Source organism: Neomonachus schauinslandi, chromosome 14 (genome assembly GCF_002201575.2).
Source record: "Neomonachus schauinslandi chromosome 14, ASM220157v2, whole genome shotgun sequence".
Lineage (NCBI taxonomy): Eukaryota > Metazoa > Chordata > Mammalia > Carnivora > Phocidae > Neomonachus > Neomonachus schauinslandi.
The window spans coordinates 62571121-62590197 of record NC_058416.1 but is presented as its reverse complement, the minus strand read 5'-3'; the positions used below and the strand labels follow the sequence as shown (position 1 = coordinate 62590197).

The 19077-nt window shown below is 43.7% G+C and overlaps 1 protein-coding gene across 1 annotated transcript in view; it reads left to right on the top strand.

The window, feature by feature from the left end:
* Positions 1-19077, top strand: part of GNAL (G protein subunit alpha L) — a 134059-nt gene that overhangs the window by 82589 nt on the left and 32393 nt on the right. Inside the window, exon 5 of the mRNA XM_044921025.1 lies at positions 15331-15428. Coding sequence (XP_044776960.1) covers positions 15331-15428 — 98 coding nt within the window. The remainder of the gene's footprint in view (positions 1-15330; positions 15429-19077) is intronic.

Below are 19077 nucleotides of genomic sequence, written 5' to 3'. Positions count from 1 at the left end.
CATACAGCTGGTCATAATTAGGCATTTTACAAGTATGGAATAAAGGGTTCTTGCTGGACATTCTGGGGGAGGTGTGTAAGTAGCAGGGGGCAATTTACTGCCATGTAGAAATAGTGTTTGATAAGAGGAGAGGTATAAATCCTGGCAAAAGCTAATGGAAGGAGAAAGGCAACTGCCTTGGTAGAATGTCCCTCAAGCCACAGGCCTGGGTAGAATTTGACCTTGCCGAATTACACCGCCGGCCACGGGCCAGGAAAGGGCTGGGCAGCCTTGGACTTGCTGGGTGTGTTGCGGTGAGGCGGGGCTCCCGTGTGGAAGGCTCAGCTCTGTCAGTCAAAGAAAAGGAAGCTCTTTCACACACTATCAATTACATGAGTTCTCTAGAACTCTCTGAGTTTGATAATGTTCTTGGGTTCCAGAAGAATTACTTTTTAAATTATTCGTGGGGGAGAACCAGGATAAACATGCCTTTAAACGTCAAATTACAGTGGTCCCTGAATGGCTCAGTTGGGTAAGCATCTGCCTTCAGCTCAGAGCATGATCCTGGGGTCCTCGGATCAAGCCCCCCATCAGGCTCTCTGCTCAGCGGGGAGCCTGCTTCTCCCTCTCCCTCTGCTGCTCCCCCTGCTCATGCTCTCTCTCTCTCAAATAAATAAATAAAATTTAAAATAACTTTTAGACACAAACTGGGTTCCCATCAATCCAAAGTTACTAACAAATCATGTATACGAATTTTCAGCTTTCTTAATTAGCATAAACTTTTGGTATGGAGGTGAACATTGACAATAAAGCAAGTAGAAGACAGAATGAGAGAAGAGGACTTCCCAGAACAGTTTATTTATCCACTTGCTCATGAGCCAAATATTTATTGAGCTCTTACTCAAGACTGTCTTAAGTGCTTGATAGACATCAGAGAACAACCATGAAGATCCTTGCCCTCATGGGTCTAGCAGGGAATGCAGGGCATAAGTAGGACATAATAAATAAGTTTATGAAAGAGTATCTTAGGGTGTGCTAAGCACTGCAGAAACAAGAACCACTGGGGCAGGCTCAGGGGCATGGGAGCGGAGGAGCGAGGACGGTGTGGTTTTAGAGAGGATGGTCGGCGAGGGTTGCATTGAGAAGCAGGTTAAGGACAGACCAGGGAAGGACAATCCAGGCAGTCAGAGTAGCAGTATTGCTAAGGCCCTGCCCCGGGGTGGGAGACCCCTGCAGTGCAGGGAAGAGCAGGGGGCCAGTGTGGCTGGACAGGGAGCAGGAGGAGACTGACGATGGCGTGATACCAGAGAGACACATGGAGAAAGGGGCACCAAAGAAACAGGGTCTTAGAGTTATTGTGGGGACTCTGAGTGAGTAGGGCCCCATAGGAGTGACCTGAGATGACCTTCACTGTAAAAGCATCATCCTGACTCCAGTTTCAGAAGACACTGTAGGGTGGAAGCAGGGAGACCCGACGGGGGACTCTGGCTATAATCTAAGTGAGAGGTATTGGTGGTTAGAACCATGCAGGTGGTGAGATATTCAGCCCCAGAGACAGTTTGAAAGTAGAGCTAATGGATTACATGTGGTCGGGGAGGGTAAGAGAAGCATCCAGATGACTTCACACTTGCTCTGAGCAACTGGAAAGACAAAGTTGCCATCCGCTCACATATGAAGGCTGTAGTGAGGGCGGGTTTGGGGGGATCAGGAGTTTAACTCTGACCATGTTGAGTTTAAGACGTCCACTAGACAGCCAAGGAGAGACATTGGAACTGCTCTTCTACACCATCTTTAGGTACCAGGTGCTTCCAAGGACAGTGCTCCGTGGGTGGGGAATAAGGAGACAGTCTCAGGTACGTGATCCCAGGCTGGTCCTTAGAACAATGATCAGTGCGATGCTTAACCATCATATACAGTGTTTATTTTTTCAAAGCTTTTTCAAATATGAACTTTGTTACCTATTTCCCTGAAAGTTGAGGGACGTTTTTCTTGTGGTCAGAAGACAGGCAGATTTAGGATAAAAATGCTATGAAAAAATATTTCTTCTTCCTGTAATCTGACAGATGCCTTAATTTATTCTTCTTGATATCATTTTGTTGATATTTAGAGTCAAGTTAGGAAAAAACTGATAAAATAAACATCATCCTTCCTTTGGACTTCCCCCTGAAATCCCATTGCTGCTTACTCATTTCATTTGGCTCTAAAAGATTCACCGAGAGATTAAGAACTAGAACCGTTCTGTTTGTGGGGTTCTTTGGAAATTGTTTTCAGTTCTTATTGGAATAACGCAACTAATTCAAAGGAAGCCATCTGTCTACCACCTTGTTACACGTGGTTTTTTATTTTTACCTTGGTAATCCGGTTGAATTCCACCTTTGCTAGCGGCCCTGCCCCCCAAGTACATCTTGGTTTTCATTCTCCTGGCTCTCCTCTTCCTCCAGCCCTCTAATCCTCCAAATCTAGGGAATTTCTGAGGTCCCATCCTTGTCATCCTTCCCTGCTTTCTCGCTCCCTCTCTCCCTTGGCAAGGTCATTCCAGTCTTGCTCTATACAGTGGCTTATCACTGTGATCCACATTCCTGTCATCCCTGGATTCACATTCGTAAAGGAGAGCTCTGGGGTTCTCTTGATCCAAACCCCCAGTGACCTCCCATCCATTCATAGATTCCAAAAATAGCCATTGAATGTGTATCTGGCAGGCACGATTCTAGGTGCTGTGGATACAGCAGTAGACAAAAGAGCTTACATTCATGGAGCCGACATTCTAGTGAGGCAGACAAGATCACAGCCACTAAATAGGTAAGCTCACAGTGTATTGATGGCTGGGGGGAGGAGAAAGGAGAACAAAGCAGGCCAGAGACTGCAGGGTGGCCGTTAGAGTTGCTGTTTTATATAGGGTTGTTAGGACAATGTGGGCATTTGAGCAGAGGCCTAAAGAGGGTCCAGCCAGCGAGAAGAGCATGCACAGTTCCCCGGGGGGCAGCGGAGTACTGGGCCTCCCCCAGGAACAGCCAGGCCTGTGTCCAGAGAAGAGTGAGCCAGGCAAGAGGTCAGAAAGGGAAGGGGGGGGTCAGGTAATGTGGGGACTTTGGATTTTACTCTGAGATGGGAAGCACTGAATGGGTTTGGTTTGGTTTTCTTAATACACTCTTTTTCCTAATTGTGGTAAAATATACAAAACATAAAATTTACCGCCTTAACCATTTTTAAGTGTACGTTTCTGTTGCATTAAGTACATCCACATTGTTGTACAACCATCACCACCATCCATACCAGAACTTTCTCATCTTCCCAAACTGAAACTCTGTCCCCATTAAACACTAACTCCTCATTCCCCTCACCCCACCCACTGGCAACCATTATTCTACTTTCTTCTCTATGAATCTGACTACTCCGGGTGCTTCATGTAAGTGGAATCATACAGTATTCGTCCTTTTGTGTCTGGCTTGTTTCACTGAGCATTGTAGCCTCAGAGTTCATCCATGTTTTATCATACTCCAGAATCTCCTTCCTTTTTAAGACTGAATAATTCCATTATTATATCTCTACCACATTTTGTTCATCTGTTCATCCATCTGCGGACACTGGGTTCTTAGCATGGGATTGTTTTGAACCCAATTGTTCTGTGATCTGACTTATGTTCTCAAATAATCCATGGCTCCAGAGTTGACTAGACTGTGGCAGGAAAGGGTGGACACAGGCCAGGTGGGATTCTGTGACAATACCTCCCAGTCCTGGATGACACCTTCCATCAGGAATGCAGCGGTGCAGGTCTGAGGTGTGATCAGAATCTGGGTGTGTTCTGGAAGTACAGCCAAGGGGATTTCCTTAAGGATCCACGTCAGGTGTGAGAGAGAGGGGTCAAGGATGACCCCAGGGGTTTTGGACTGAGCAAGTGAATCATGGCATTGCCATCAACTGGGAATGACTTCAAGCAGAACGCGTTTTAGGGAGAAAATCAGGCCTCCCATTCTTGACTTCCCTGAGTTGCAGTTGCCTGTTAGAATTCAAGTGTTGATGTCAGGCAGGCAGTGGTACAGAAACCAGAGCTGGAGATGTCAATATGAGAGTCACTAGAACATTCAAGGGATGGAAGCCGCAAGATGGAAGAAATGGCCAAGTAAGTGAGCTTAGACAGAGAAGGAGACCCAGGAGGACCCATGAGTGTTTGGAGGCTGCGGAGGGAGAAGGACCAAGCAAAGAGCACCGAGCAAGAGTGCCCATGGGATAGAAGGAAAGTCAGGAAGCCTGGAGTACGGAGGCAGTGGTCAGCTGTGGTAGAGGCTGCTTAGGACAGGCCAGAGAGGACCAGACTGAGAACAGACCACTGAATGCAACAACCGGCAGGTCAGGGGCCTAATCATCACCCACACAAGAAACCCCCCTTTCTTGCCCACCAGGCCCGTTGTTTTTCTTTTTTTTTTAACTTTGTTCTTCTTGCCCCTCACAAGTCTTACCCATCCCAGGCCCTCAGTAACATCTGCTGAGTCAATGAATGAACGATACCTGTTGTTTTGCGTGAGTCCATGGGTGGAGGGTATGGAAGGAATAATCACCCCCTCTGCCCCAGACACCTCTCCTTCCAGACACTCACTTGGTCCCTGTCAGCTCCACAGGAAAAGACCTGGCTCTGCCTCTTCCCTGTGCCTCCCGTTTCCACACAACATGGCCCCACAGGAGCTCAGGAGGGGCCTGCCGGCCGCAGGAGCAGAAGAGCAGATGGGTGGGTTCCGGTCCCGCAGAAAGAGCTGGGCCCTCAGCTCATCTTTGAGGCTTCCTTCTTGTTTTGCAGTTGTCAGGAATTCAAGAATGCCAGGTCTGTCTGTGTTCAAATTTAAACCTGAACTACATTCAAAAGCTGGACGAGACTGACCATTTTGTAGTATCTGCCGCACCGTCTGCCTCAGCGAAGACACATAACTGAGTGTTTCTTCAGGTTATGAAACGCTGAGATGAAGAAAACAAACGTGTAGAATCAGAAATCCAACTAGTAACTCTTATGAACAGTTCCAGCTATTTCCCTTGGGAGAGAAAGGAGGCCCATTCCTAGGTAGGTGCCCAAGAGAATTCAAAACATGCATCCACACAAAAACTCGTACACGGATGTTCGTGGCAGCGTTATTCACCAGAGCCAAAGAGCGCAAACAACCCAAATATCCATCGGATGGTGAATGGACACACAAAATGTGATCCATCACACAATGGAATATTATTTGGCAATAAAAAGGAATGAAGCACTGATTCGTGCTATAACATGAATAAACCTGAAAACATGATGCTGAGTGAAAGAAGCCAGACACAAAAGGTCACGTCTTACACAATTCCACGTATATGAAATGTCCAGAATAGGCAAATCCAAGGATATGGAAAGTAGATTGGTGGTTGCCAGAGGCTGAGGGGGGGAAGCGGGGGGTGACTGCTGACAGTATGGGGCTTCTTTGGAGGGGTCATGTTCCAGAAGCAATTGTGGACGTGGTTGCACAACTTTTTGAATTGTGAACCATTGAATTATACAACTTTAAATGGTTGAATTGTATGGTATATGAACTATATCTCAATAAAACTGTTGCATACAAAATAAAAAGGAAGAGGGAAAATATACAACTTGAAATCAGAGAGTCCCCGAACTGGAAGAAATCTGCAAGACTCTTGCACAAGCGCGCAAGGATAGAATTGTGAGGTGTTTGGCGTTTGGGACAGTTTTCTTTCCCTTTTATGTCAGTTGTCTGTTGTCCGCGTTGCAGCTGCTTCAGCATTGCCAAGGGGCTCAGCGAGCGGTTGCCTTTGAAATGCTCTTCTTTTATATCTACATAGAGATTTCAGTCACCCAATGCCTCTGATGCAGTGCGAGGTGTCGAATTTTCTGGAAGCTGTTTGTTACCTCCCAGAGAAGGCTCTCACCGGTTTGGTGCCGCAGAGCTGCAGGGCCCCACGTTTCATGGAACAAAATTCCGTGTGATTCTGTTCTTTCCCACTGAGGGCACCGTCAGCTAATCTTAGGGTGTGGGTACACAGGTAGCTGCCCCACATCATGGCTCCTGGCTGCACCTCTTGCAGAGCAGAGCTGTTGGTCCCGTGAGGTCACTGGCCCCCCTCTCCCTGTGCAGAGGCTCAGTTCACGGCACCCGGCCGTTAAGGCAGATTTTCCAAGTCGTAGCACACGTTCTTCTGGAAGTATTCTGCGCCCTTTTCTTCCCTTCCTTCTAGTAACCTGCCACAGTTTTACTCAGCCAGCTTCAGTCCCTCCCCGGCTGTTTTTTACCTCCCAGAGAAGGCTCTGGGACGTAAGTGCATAAATCTGGACAAGCCACATTCGCGGGGGGCCTTTCCTGCAGGGTCTGAAAGCCTAGGGCAAATCCGGGAATCAGAAGCACTCGGTTGGAAGTTAAGCACTGCCCACGTTTTTGGTTCTTTGCACAGCTACACCGTAACCTGCCTTGTGCTGGTGATCGGAGCTCATCCCTCTCCTGCCGTTCTTCCCCACACCCAGCACCCAGTGTTCTGTCGATGTTTCTAGAACTCAGTTCTCGAGCCTACACTTGACTTCTGTGTCCTCGCCATGTGTTTCTCTCTTGGCTGTTGGAATCTGGCAGGTCTTGCCACATTTTTACCAAAACTACAGCACTGCGTTCTGGGTGCCATCCTATGTCCAAAGCCAAAGGACTCTCCCTGATCCTCACCGCTCCTCAGCACTTCACACTGTTGGTCATCACACTCTTGACTTCTTGACTGTCCTGAGTCCGAATTTGCCCCCCTCACGTCACCCCATTCCGCTTCTGGTCTTGTCAGTGCAGCCATCCTTTCTTCATGTCCTTCCTGCCCTCCCCCCTCACACGTATGTGCACCTCCTCAGCCACCTGCCTCCATCTATTTGCCAGATACTGATCTGGCCCGGCCAACCTCTGCCCAGGAGAACCGGTATATCCCTGTGGAGCAGAGGAGGAAACTGAGTCTCAGTCAGGATTTGAACCCAGGCACTCAAATACAGAAATCCATGCTCAAACCATAAATATCTTATGATCTCTCCTTAGACAGATGTTTTACACTAAAATTTAGTATGTTTTATGCTAGAATTTTCCCAAAGAAATGTGTATCTAATTCTATAATTGTTACCAGTAGGAATATAGCAAATGCACTTTTAAAGACATTTCCTTTAAATCTAACTTTCTTCCCAAAAAGGAGGGTTCCTCACTTCATTTTGCCTCTCAGCACAAAGGATTCGGAGTGACTAAGAAGACCAAGAATAATACCTTAAAGTGTTATGTAATTCATGCCTGATGTTCCAAGGAGAACTTTTGTCAGAAAACTTGATAGAGAATTGTCTGGAAGCAAGGACTGAAGTCGTGATTCTTTGAGTCTCTTACCCCTAATGAAAATACCTAATTATTTTATTTCTGTTCCCACACAAATAAGTTTCTCTGGTGAGTCTCTTAGGTATTCTCCAAGTGCACAATTTTCTCAGAGAATGAAGATTTTACAGAGAGATTCTTAGGCATAAGAGTGGGAGTATTGTGAAGGAGAAATCAAAAGTTAAAAAATTAAGTTTGTGGAAGAAAACTACTTGAGGAAAATTATGTTCTCATCACTATAAGATCGATTTATTTAATTCTCTGTTATGGTTCATGGATCTGAGTAACTAAAACTTTATACATACCACGGTTGTTTTGTAACATTATAATTTGGAAATAAAAGATAGAATCGCTAGACAAATCTTAATATAGCTTTTTTTGAAGAAAAAAAAAAAGTGTTTAAAAGCAACAAAAGCCATGAAAGTTGGCCACCGTGGGCAGTGAAGTCCCTTTGGCTCAGAGCCCTGTACTTGGAACCACAGAGAATTCTGATTCTGCCCCAGGCCGTATGGGCCATGGTTTAAGAAGAGAAAGAGGGAGAGGCCAGAGCTATGCAGGTAACCGTTTCTGTCCCAGCTGCACTTTAAAGCTTCTAGAACTAACAGGTGAAATTAACAAGGTCACAGGACACAAGCTCAAATACAGACACCAATGGTGTTTCTATGTACTAGCAATGACAAAAATCCAAGAGTGAAACTTCAAAAACCTGTACATTTAAAATGACATCCAAGGGGCTCCTGGGTGGCTCAGTCGGTTAGCCGTCTGCCTTCAGCTCAGGTCACGATCTCAGGTCCTGGGATCAAGCCCCGCATCAGGCTCTCCGCTTAGCAGCGAGTCTGCTTCTCCCTCTGTGATCTCTCTTGCTTTCACTCTCTCTCAAATAAATAAAGAAAATCTTTAAAAAAAATAAATAAATAACATCCAAGAAATCTACAGAGGAAAAAATTTAACAGATGATATGAAAGGTCTATACACAGTAAACTACAAAGTATTATTGAGAGGATTTAAATAAGGTATAAAGAAATAAATACATCATGTTCATGGATTAGAACGCTCATTATTGTTAAGGTGGCACTTCTCCCTTCAGTGAGCTATAAATTCAGTGCAATCTCAGATCAACAGGCTTTCTCATAGAAATTGACAAGCTAATTCTATTTTTTTTAAAGATTTTATTTATTTATTTGACAGAGAGATAGAGAGAGAGCACAAGTAGGCAGAGTGGCAGGCAGAGGGAGAGGGAGAAGCAGGCTCTCCACTGAGCAGGGAAAGCCCCGACGTGGGGCTCGATCCCAGGACCCCAGGATCATGACCCGAGCTGAAGGCAGACGCTCAACCGACTGAGCCACCCAGGCGCCCCAATTCTAAAACGTATGTGGAAATTCAAAAGACCTAGAACAGCCAAAATGACATTGAAAAAGAGGAGCAAAGTTGGAAGACTTAACACTACTAATTTTAAGACTTACTACGAGGCCACAGAAATCAAGACAGTGTGTTGTTGGCAGAAGAATAGACATACAGGTCAATGAAACAGAACTCAGTGTCCAGGAATAGACCCACATGTATATGGTCTATTTCAACAAAGGTACCAAGGTAATTCAGTGGGGAATGGTAGTCTGCAATAAATACACTGGGGAAGCTGGTTACCCATATGGAAAAAAAGTGAAACTTGACCCATTCCTCACACCATACTCAAAAATGAACTCAGATAAATCATCATAGACCTAAATGTAAGAACTATAAATGTAAAACTTTCAGAAGAAAACTTGGGGGAAATATTTTTTTTTTTACTTTGGGTTAGGCAAAGATTTCTTAGAACACAAAAAAAGCATAATGCTAAATGGATAAATTTGATTAATTGGACATCGGCAAAATTTAAAACTTTGCTCATCAAAAGATGCTCAAGAAAATTAAAATGCAAGCTGCAGTTTGGGAGGAAATATTTGCAAAACCTGTAGCTGACAAAGGACTTAAACCCAGACAATTTTTTCAAATGTCTTATTCTTGTAAGAGAAATAAAATTCAATAGTAAGAAGACATACAACCCAATTTTTTTTAAATGGGCAAAATAGGGGCGCCTGGGTGGCTCAGCCATTAAGCGTCTGCCTTCGGCTCAGGTCATGATCCCAGGGTCCTGGGATCGAGCCCCGCATCGGGCTCCCTGCTCAGCGGGAAGCCTGCTTCTCCCTCTCCCACTCCCCCTGCTTGTGTTCCCTCTCTCGCTGTGTGTCTCTCTGTGTTAAATAAATAAATAAAATCTTTAAAAATAAATAAATAAATGGGCAAAATATTTGGGCAGACACTTAAGAAGATATGCAAGTAGCCAATGATCACATGAAAAGATGTTCAAACTCATTGTCATTAGGGAAATGCAAACTGAAACCATAATTAGATGCCACTACATACCCACCAGAGTAATTCAAATTAAAAAGACTGGACAAAACCAGCTATTGAGGATGTGGTGTAACTAGAATTCTTAGACACGGATCGCTTGACAATGTATAAGGGAATAGCCACTTTGAAAAACAGTGTAGCAGTTTTTTGTTTTTTGTTTTTTGTTTTAAGATTGTATTTATTTACTTGACAGAGAGCGACACAGTGAGAAAGGGAACACAAGCAGGGGGAGTGGGAGAGGGAGAAGCAGGCTTCCCGCGGAGCAGGGAGCCCGATGTGGGGCTCAATCCCAGGACGCTGGGATCATGACCCGAGCCGAAGGCAGACTATTAAGCACTGAGCCACCTAGGCGCCCCAACAGTGTAGCAGTTTTTTAAAGTTAAACACATCCCATATAATCCAGCAGTTCCTCTCCTGGGTAAAATCAACCCAGTCAGGTACACAGATATTCCAAACAGCACTATTCACGACAGTCAAGAACTGAAAATAACCCAAATGTCCATCCGCTGCTGAATGAATAAACAAAACAGGGTATATTCACACAGCAGAGTAGAACTCAGCAATTTTTTAAGAAGAACAAACTGCTCATGTACATAACAAAATGGATGACTCAAAAATTCCATGCTAAATCAAAGAAGACAGACACGAAAGACAAGGTGATTTCATTTATATGAAATTTCTTGGAAAAGGCAAAACTGTAGGGACAGAAGTAAGATTAACTGTGTCTGAGACCAGGGCTGGGGGCCAGGCTTGGCTCCAAAGAATTGGGTAAGGAGATGATGAGGTGTTCTAAAACTTGCTTGTGTTGGTGGTGGCCTGATTGAATGAAGAAATGGGTGAATTTTATGGTATATATAGTATACCTCAAAAGCTGTTAAAAATGATTCTAAGAATAGTTAAAGTAGGCTGTCCTAAAGGGAAAAAAGTAGGCAAGTGTGGGGTATATTATAAATTTGCCTTTGTCCTCCCTGGTCTCCCGGGCTCAGGGAGCAGGAGGAGAGAGGAAGAGGAAGGTAGCTGGCCTCAGAACATGCTTGTGAAGCCAGGCTTGACTACTTCCTTCCAGGAGAGCTTGAGCAAGGATAAAGTATCCTTAATCATACTTGTTTTGTCATCTGTCAAATGGGAATTGAATCGCCTACAAGGCAGGGTTGTCTCAGATGGGACCTTGTACATAAGGCCCTTAGAACATTGCCTGGAACATACGAGGTGCTCAGTAAATGGTAGGCGTGACCTCTTTTTATATGAGTTACTTGCTAAGAGGGTTGCCCAGGGTGGTCAGAGGAAAGACATGGGCGAGGGGACTGCTAATGACTTTAATGTTTGGGTTTCTTTTTTTAAACAGTTTCTGAAAGTTGTTTCTAAATAGAATTTTAGACATACTGTATTAAATTAGATTTGAGGATCGACAGAGATTATGAATAACAAAATCACAGTGTCAGCAGGCATGATAGATCCCACACAGACTTGATATCCACCAGATATTTGAAAAAACAAATGACAAATCCTGTTCGATCATTCTGTTATCCGAGGGATAAAATTGAGTGCGTGTATTTTAAATGAAGCAGACCTAAACTTGAGCTTTAGAAAATTCCATGTAAATAAATGGCTTCTGACCTGAAGCTGCCTGTTTCTAAGGTCTATTTGATTGTGGTGGTGGACGTTATCCACTATGTTCTCATAAAAAGTTCCATCAAACATTTATTTATACTTCGGCTCGTTCCAGGAAGGATTTAGTGCTGCTCACAAAGTTATAAAATACAAGGTAATAAAATAACTGAAAATGCAGGAGAACAGAATTAGGAACAGGAGATAAGTTATGTGGGGCCAGAAGTGAAGTTAGCATCCAGAGTGTAAGGCCAAGCCCTACACACACATGAGGACTGACCCCTAAACGGGACTTCCAAGCTTTCCTGCAGTCAACTCAGTGACGTAAATGAAAACGTAGAAGAGCCACAGGGCTCTGAAGATTAAACATTAACAGTAAAATATAAAAGCGTTTGCTTCAGAAATGCAAAAAAAAAGTACTCCTGATACTAAAATTCGAGATATTTTCCATAAGTCACCTTAGAAGAAATATCGGGCAATGAGCATGAGGAAGAATGTTTTTACACTCAACCTAGTGACAGTTTGCACCCGCACTGCGTGTGAGAGCAGTTCTTCCCAAGAACTGTCCTAAAGGGAAAAAAGTGGGCAAGTGTGGGGTATATTATAAATTTGCCTTTGTCCTCCCTGGTCCCCCCGGCTCAGGGAGCAGGAGGAGAGAGGAAGAGGAAGGTAGCTGGCGTGTGTAGCCAGAGCACTGACTCCAAACCACCTCACAGCATTCCCTTCCAGAGACAAGAAATACCCTTTGGGTTCTTATTTCAAAAATGAAAAATAGATCCCGGCTGTTAGTGTAACCAAAAAGTTCCATCAGGAGGGATCTCATGCAAGAATTTGCATTCTTAACATTTCCTATTGTCATATGATTTCCATTTCAGAGCAGTTATGAGGAATTTAAAAGAAAAAGAAAAAACTTGTTACTCATCTGAGAATCCCAGGTTAGCTTTGTACTTCGTGTGGAAAGGGAAATGTAGACTGCAGTACCAGAAGGAAAATGCTGTAACATGAAATGGAGGAGTTAGATATTTGCATTTTTTTATTTTAATTTATATTTTGATTGAAAAATCAGAATGATGCTGTGAAAATGTTAAAGCCTCGCCTTTTTAAAAAGTAAGTTTAAATTTGGTATCATTATCATTTTTACTTTCTATAACACAACTCAAACTCCCTTGGTTTTTTTGTTTTTTTTTTTAATTTGAGTAGAGCTGAACACAATATGACATTAGTTTCAGCTATACAACTCAGTGACTCGGTAAGCTTGTAGGTTATGCTATGTCAAAGCCCTTTATTTTTTTAATAAAGGTATATATAGTATACCTGGGTTTTTTTTATATGTTATATATATATATATAACGTATCATTTGTTTCAGGGGTACAGGTCTGTGATTGATCACTCTTACACAATTCATAGCGTGTCAAGGCCCTTTAAATAAGAGTAACAAATGTTTGCATATTTCAGTTGCTAAATACATGAAGATCACAAGGCGATTCTCATTCAGTAATACCGAAAAAGTTAAATATCAGTGATTTTCTTTTTATACTCTCAATTTCTACATATTCTCAGTTGTCAAAAAAGCAGGTTACATTTCTCTGTGAATCATCTTTTTTTTATTTTCAGTCACACACACACACAAAACACTGAAATTAGTTTTATTTGATATTATTCATCTTAGCTGCTAATAGAGGCATACCAAAATTACTCCTCAGGTTTATTTCCCAGCTGGTTTCACGAATGCATGAGAATTCTAGCCTGGCTCTGGACAACCGGTTAAGTACAGCTAGAGAGGCTGCATTGGCTGACTTATTTGTTGTTATATTTTTAGTTGAGATAGTGGTGTTTTGGCTATGACTTTTAAGAGCCTTTATCTTTCAGAAGTAATGTTGAAATAAAATTATATGGCATAAGAGATTAGCTGCAAAATAACAAATGTGGGGAAAGGCATGAGTTATTAAAAAAGAGAGAGAGAGAATTGGCCATGTGTTGGTAAACACAGAGGCTGAGTAATGAGTGGCCTGGGGAATTCTCTCTGCTTTTGTAAGTTTGCATTTTTCTCTAATAAAAGGCAGAAGCAACGGCAGTAGCAGCTCTGAAATTTTCCATGAGGTTGTTAGAACCCCTTAAAAAGTAAACATGGAGAATCCTGGAGACCTAGCTATATTCTAGTCCAATGTCTTTGTTCACCAACCACAAAGCCGAAGCAGAGATTGTTGCTGCTTTTATGTTCCTTTGGTGTCGACCAAAGCATCTGCTTTAAAAACACAGTGCCCACAATTCCTGTTTTACTACTGCTTTCAACACGGACCCCAGAAATCATGCATCTTGGTTCTTGATTCAAGCACTCCTCTATAATTCTGTCTCAGAGGCTTCAGCTCAGCCTGCTGAAGAAAAAAATGATTCAGACACCTGATAAAGACAGTAAGGAACTTTATTCAAGAAACTACTACACTGGGGGTTTGCAGGAGAGGAGAGAGATGGGGCTCGATTCCAAATATCACCATGACACAGAGGTTAACATTGTCTTTCAAGACCGTCTCGACAGTAGAAAGTAGAGTATTTTTCGTTTGGGTGGGTGGGTGGGTGTGTGTGTGTCTGTCTGTCTGTCTGTCTTCATATGACTCTTAGAAGAAAAAAATTTTTGAGGAAGCCTATAAAAACTCCCTCACTGGAGTGTCAAGAGCAGTAGTGGGAGATTCCAGAAGGAGCCATAAATCTAGGGAGACAAAAACTGAGAGGTTCAGCTCCTCTCCTTCATATGGAGAGTCCCCCTTCGTTGTCACCTGTGGGTAGTTTGGATTTGTTGATGACAATGAGCAGCCAGACACACGATAGGTATAGAGACGTGGCAGACCTTTAAAGATTATCCCTGATCCTAGGATGTCAGAGCCTCATGGCCCCTCACCCCTCCTGCCCCTTCTAAGGTTTTGTACCTAATTGTGTACTTGTGATTTTATGTTTCTTTTTTCAAAGAGGGCCCCCTCAGTACTCAGGTCCACCCTTGTATGGACTTGTGAATCTTCAAGAAAAGAATCAGCCCTTTATTTTTTTTTCTCCAAAAAATCTATGGACATGAGGTGTCAGAAGCCCCAGACCCTTTGGTGCAGATCAGAGATGGGAATGGGTGCTTCCTGGGGCTGCTCTGAGGGCAGATGACTAATGTGGGAAGGGATATAAATATTCTAATGAACGGGTTTGTGAAAATTTACGTAACTTCTTTTATATTTAGCAGCTGATGTGTTGTCATTTGCTTCCATACCACTGTTAATTTAATTTGGGTAATTTTGGAAATATGAATTCATAAAGCCACCTCTTACTTTGAGAGAAGGAGAGTTCTTGGTTCGGAGGGTGCTGCTTGCCATAATGGATGAAATTAAGCTCTGCGCCCACATGGGCTTGAGGGAACCAAAAATCACAGTTCACATGTAACTCATAGTGTTAGAAAATGCCAGAAAACAGCGACTTAGTATCCCCAAAGGGTGAAATTTTCAAGGTTTACTTCTGATGTACCTAATGCTTCTGGGCCGAATTTAACCCATCTGCTCAATCATGGCTATTCATAATCATGGCTCACGGAAACTTTAAAAGACAACAGCTAAAACAGAACTTACCATTGGAATAGGCACACTTTTCGCTGATGAAGTGACAAGTACCACTAGGCAGGTGACTGAGTACGAAGAACTTTAAAATTTTTGTTAAAATAGCTGTTGTATATATAGCTGATGAATGCCACAAAATTACTTTTGACTCATAATTTTCATTTGGGGGAACTTTCTGGAAGGACAAGAATGTTTGACAGGTTGAATTGAGCAACGATAACACAGATGCATCCATTTCTTATCAGGCCGCTCTCGAGTCCTGTGAGTTTTCCTGTGTGTGAAGTCGATTCCTACAAGGAGAATAATTCATGCGCTACCTGCAAAAAATTTTTTGGCAGTTTCTTTTTACTTTTAACTTTTCAAGAGATTGTAACACTTGTGCTTTCTTATTTCGAACTTTTTCAAACGTTAGGAATTCTTCGATCATGTGAAGAAGCTCTGGGATGATGAAGGCGTGAAGGCGTGCTTTGAGAGGTCCAACGAGTACCAGCTGATTGACTGCGCACAATAGTAAGTCAGCTTCTGAGCCTGGCCAGGCCTCTCTGAAGCTACCCTTTCGCCCTCGGTTATGCTGCCCTCCCAAGGTCACTGAAGTCTCTTGAGTGCAAGGAACAAAGCATTAACATCTTACTACAGAAATCAACTTTTAAAAGGGCACGGGTTTGGCAGATGGAAAACTGAAACTCCAATGGGAATCAGTGTTTCAAGGAAGAACCAGAAGCAGGTGTATTCATTTTACCCAGACCCTTGTTTTCAGTTCTGTTCATCTTTTTGCTTTCTATAAAATTACAGGCATATCTGTAAATTAGAATGTACTTAGATATTCGTTATTATATTTTCACTTTGGAACAGGGCTCCCAAATTAAATTTTAAAATAATATCCACATCTGCAATTGAACCCAAGCTCTTACTTAAATAAGCGATCATCCTATACATGTTAGAAGTAGACTAGAACCTTGAAAGTGGATGGTAATTAATAGAATAAGTAAAGCCTTGATGAAAAAATGCAATGAGAAATATGAAATAAGGAAAGGACTCTGGTGCCTAGGCTGGCTCATTGTTTTTCCCTGAAATGCTCATTTTCCTATTTTCTTTTGCTATTTTAGATTCATTCTATAACCATTAGACAATAGTGGGCCCAAGAAGAATGTTAATCAAGAACTTCTAGATATGTTTGCTATTTTGATAACAAAAACTGTATTTAACGTTGTTTTATATAACACTTGGGACAGCAAGAAATGAGCGCTTTTACATTTTAGGTCTGTAAACTCTAAAAATTCATACCTGTGGAAGAGATTCCATAAGCATACAATCTGGGAATTCACAGTAGTTGGAACCCCCTGGTGGAGCTACACTGTGAATACTGATTTCAAGGACAGGGTAGCTGTGCGGCCTCCCCAACCCCTCCTCACCCAGAGTTCAGGCACCATCCCCTCGTGACAGGCACCGAGAGAAGCCAATGACAAGGGCCGGAGGACAGGGTCCTGTGCGTGTCCCAGGCAGTGACAGGAAGCCAGCCTGGGGACAGATGGGTAAGGGAAGAGTGGCCAACTCTCAAACACATGAGAGAGGTCAGTGAGGCCAGACCCTCCCAATTGCCAAAGGTCCTGCCAAGGACCTTGGATTTCTTCCAAATGTAGTGAGTGACCATCGGTTCCATGAGTGAGATTGTTGGGGTCACTGTGGCTGCTTTGTGGAGTATTAGAAGAAGGGAACAAGGACCCGAGCAGGATGGCTCGGGTCAGGTGCAGCCATGGAGGTGAGCCCTGGGACCCAAAGGGGCAGAACGAGGTGGTGAATCAGAATGCCGGGGGCAGAAGAAAGTGGGGATCAAGGAGGACAACAGGGAAGGTCACAGTGCCATTTATTGAGAGGGAGGAACCTGGAAGATGTTGTGTATGGGAGGACGGGGGACAATATCAAGCCCCGGTTTGGAGAAGTTAGGTTAGAGATACCTGAGGGGACTCCCAAGGGGAGAGATGAAGCAGACAGCTGGTTGTAGAGCCTGGAGCTCAGAATCGAGACCGGCAGAATATATAGAGGACAGGGTCCTGGACAAGGAAATTCAATCCCCAGAGGCTGGTTTCAGGAGGAGGAGCCTAAAACCATATCCAAGAAGTAGGCAGAGAGGGAGTCCTTCAGAGGAGAGGGGAGGATCTCGGGGTTGAGATGGGGGAGGAGTGATGATGTTAAGATTCGCTTAACCTCCTTCCTACGGTGACCAAGAGCTGGCTCATCCTCCCCCCAGTCCATGTGCATTTGGTGGGCGGCACGTGTGTCTAGGAAGCGCTCTGGGTGTGGCAGGGGTAGTGAAATGGCGATGCAGCCCCCACCTGCTGCATACATGCTGAAATGAGCACCAAAAGCATTAATGGCCCTCCACTGTATATGCTGAAGAAACTATTTACTAATTAAAAATTTCTGTGAATTAGAAAACTATTTAAAATTTCTCGTCTCCTGCCATGCTTCACCAGTCCTTCGAGACTTACCTTAAATCAATATTCCCTTTTTAAATCGGCGTGCCCTTTAGTTGACGTTTGTGGATGCACTGCCGTGGTTACTCTCCTGTCATTTGGTATGTACATTTGCTTCCACAAGAGCCAGGCTCGGTTAGGTTTGGAGGTGGAGTGGGGCAAGGTTCCCAGTGGAGCTCAGATGCACCCTGGGAGGGTCTCAGGAGGCACACCACTCCCCGAAGGGCCCTTATCTTTCCTCGGGCTCTCACTAGCTCTTTCTCGAACATGTCATCTAGGTTGTTTAAAAGCCACAGCGGGGGGGGGCGCCTGAGTGGTTCAGTCGTTAAGCATCTGCGTTTGGCTCAGGTCATGATCCCAGGGTCTTGGGATCGAGCCCCGCATCAGGCTCCCTGCTTGGCCGGAAGCCTGCTTCTCCCTCTCCCACTCACCCTGCTTTGCTTGTGTTCCCTCTCTCACTGTGTCTCTCTCTATCAAATAAATAAATAAAATCATTTAAAAAATTAAAGCCACAGTGGTGTTGTAGAGATGGAAAGAATATCCTAAGTTAATGCTAGCGATGGAAATTTCAAGCACAGCTCATAATAATATTAAATTCACTTACACTGGCATTTCAAGTTGATGGGAATATGTGCTTTCTCGTCCTTTTCCAGTATTTCTTGAGCAGAGACGTCGTGAGGGAGCGCCACAGTGCTACTCAGTATCAAATTATTCTCACACCACTCCAGTAATAGAATGAATGACTTAATTTAACGTAGAATATGCAGATATAAATTTTTTAAAAGGAAGAAGTGGTATAAGCCTTGACAATAGGCAGTTAGGATTCAGATCTCGGCTCTGCCACTGACAGTCATGTGAGAGTCTGGGCAAACTCATGGGGACAATTATGGGTCCCATTCTCATACGGCTCTCATAGAATTAAATATGTATATCTCCAAAGTCCTCAAAATAGTGCCCGTGAGCCCGTCAGCTCTTGCTGTTACATCACCAGTGTGGAAGCTGAGGTCCAGAGAGGTAAACTAAGGCACGTAAGACCAGAGTTTCTCAGAAATAGGTGGCACAGAGCCAAGGTCTGACATTCCTTCGGTCCCATCCTTTTAGATTAGTGAGAGCCATGGGCACACGCTGCCTCGCTCGTGAGGTCAAGACTCCCCAACTTGTCAGGAACGAGGCACCAAAGCTTCAGCTGTGGCTTTCTTAACTCTGGGTCTGGCAGAATCTCAGAAAGCAATTCCCTGCCTAGACCTCACTATCTAAGTTAATCCTAACTGCTACAACATTGCTTTCTTTATCCATTTTAACACATGTGGGAATCGAGTTGGATCAATAGCCTTTGTCTCTTAATACCTGTTGTTTTTCCTCTAAACTCAGATTTTGAGGTGGGGATGAGGGATTTTAAAAAACAAGGAATATTGCAGTAATTTGTTAGACCAACATAGGGCTACCAAATTTTGTGTTGCCAAATTAGATGTTAAAGAAATAGAAGCTGCCTCCACCAGTCATCAACATCCCTCCAAGAAAAGAAAGGACATGTCGGCATCCAACCAATGAAGTGACGTGATCTCAGAGGAAAGCCCTGAGACTTGTCCAACCCACGTAATCTTTAACTCCTCAGGGAATGTGTCTTATTCCTCCTAAAATGTCCAGGTGAATGTTCTCTCATGAAGTCAGTGCTCAGTAGGTGC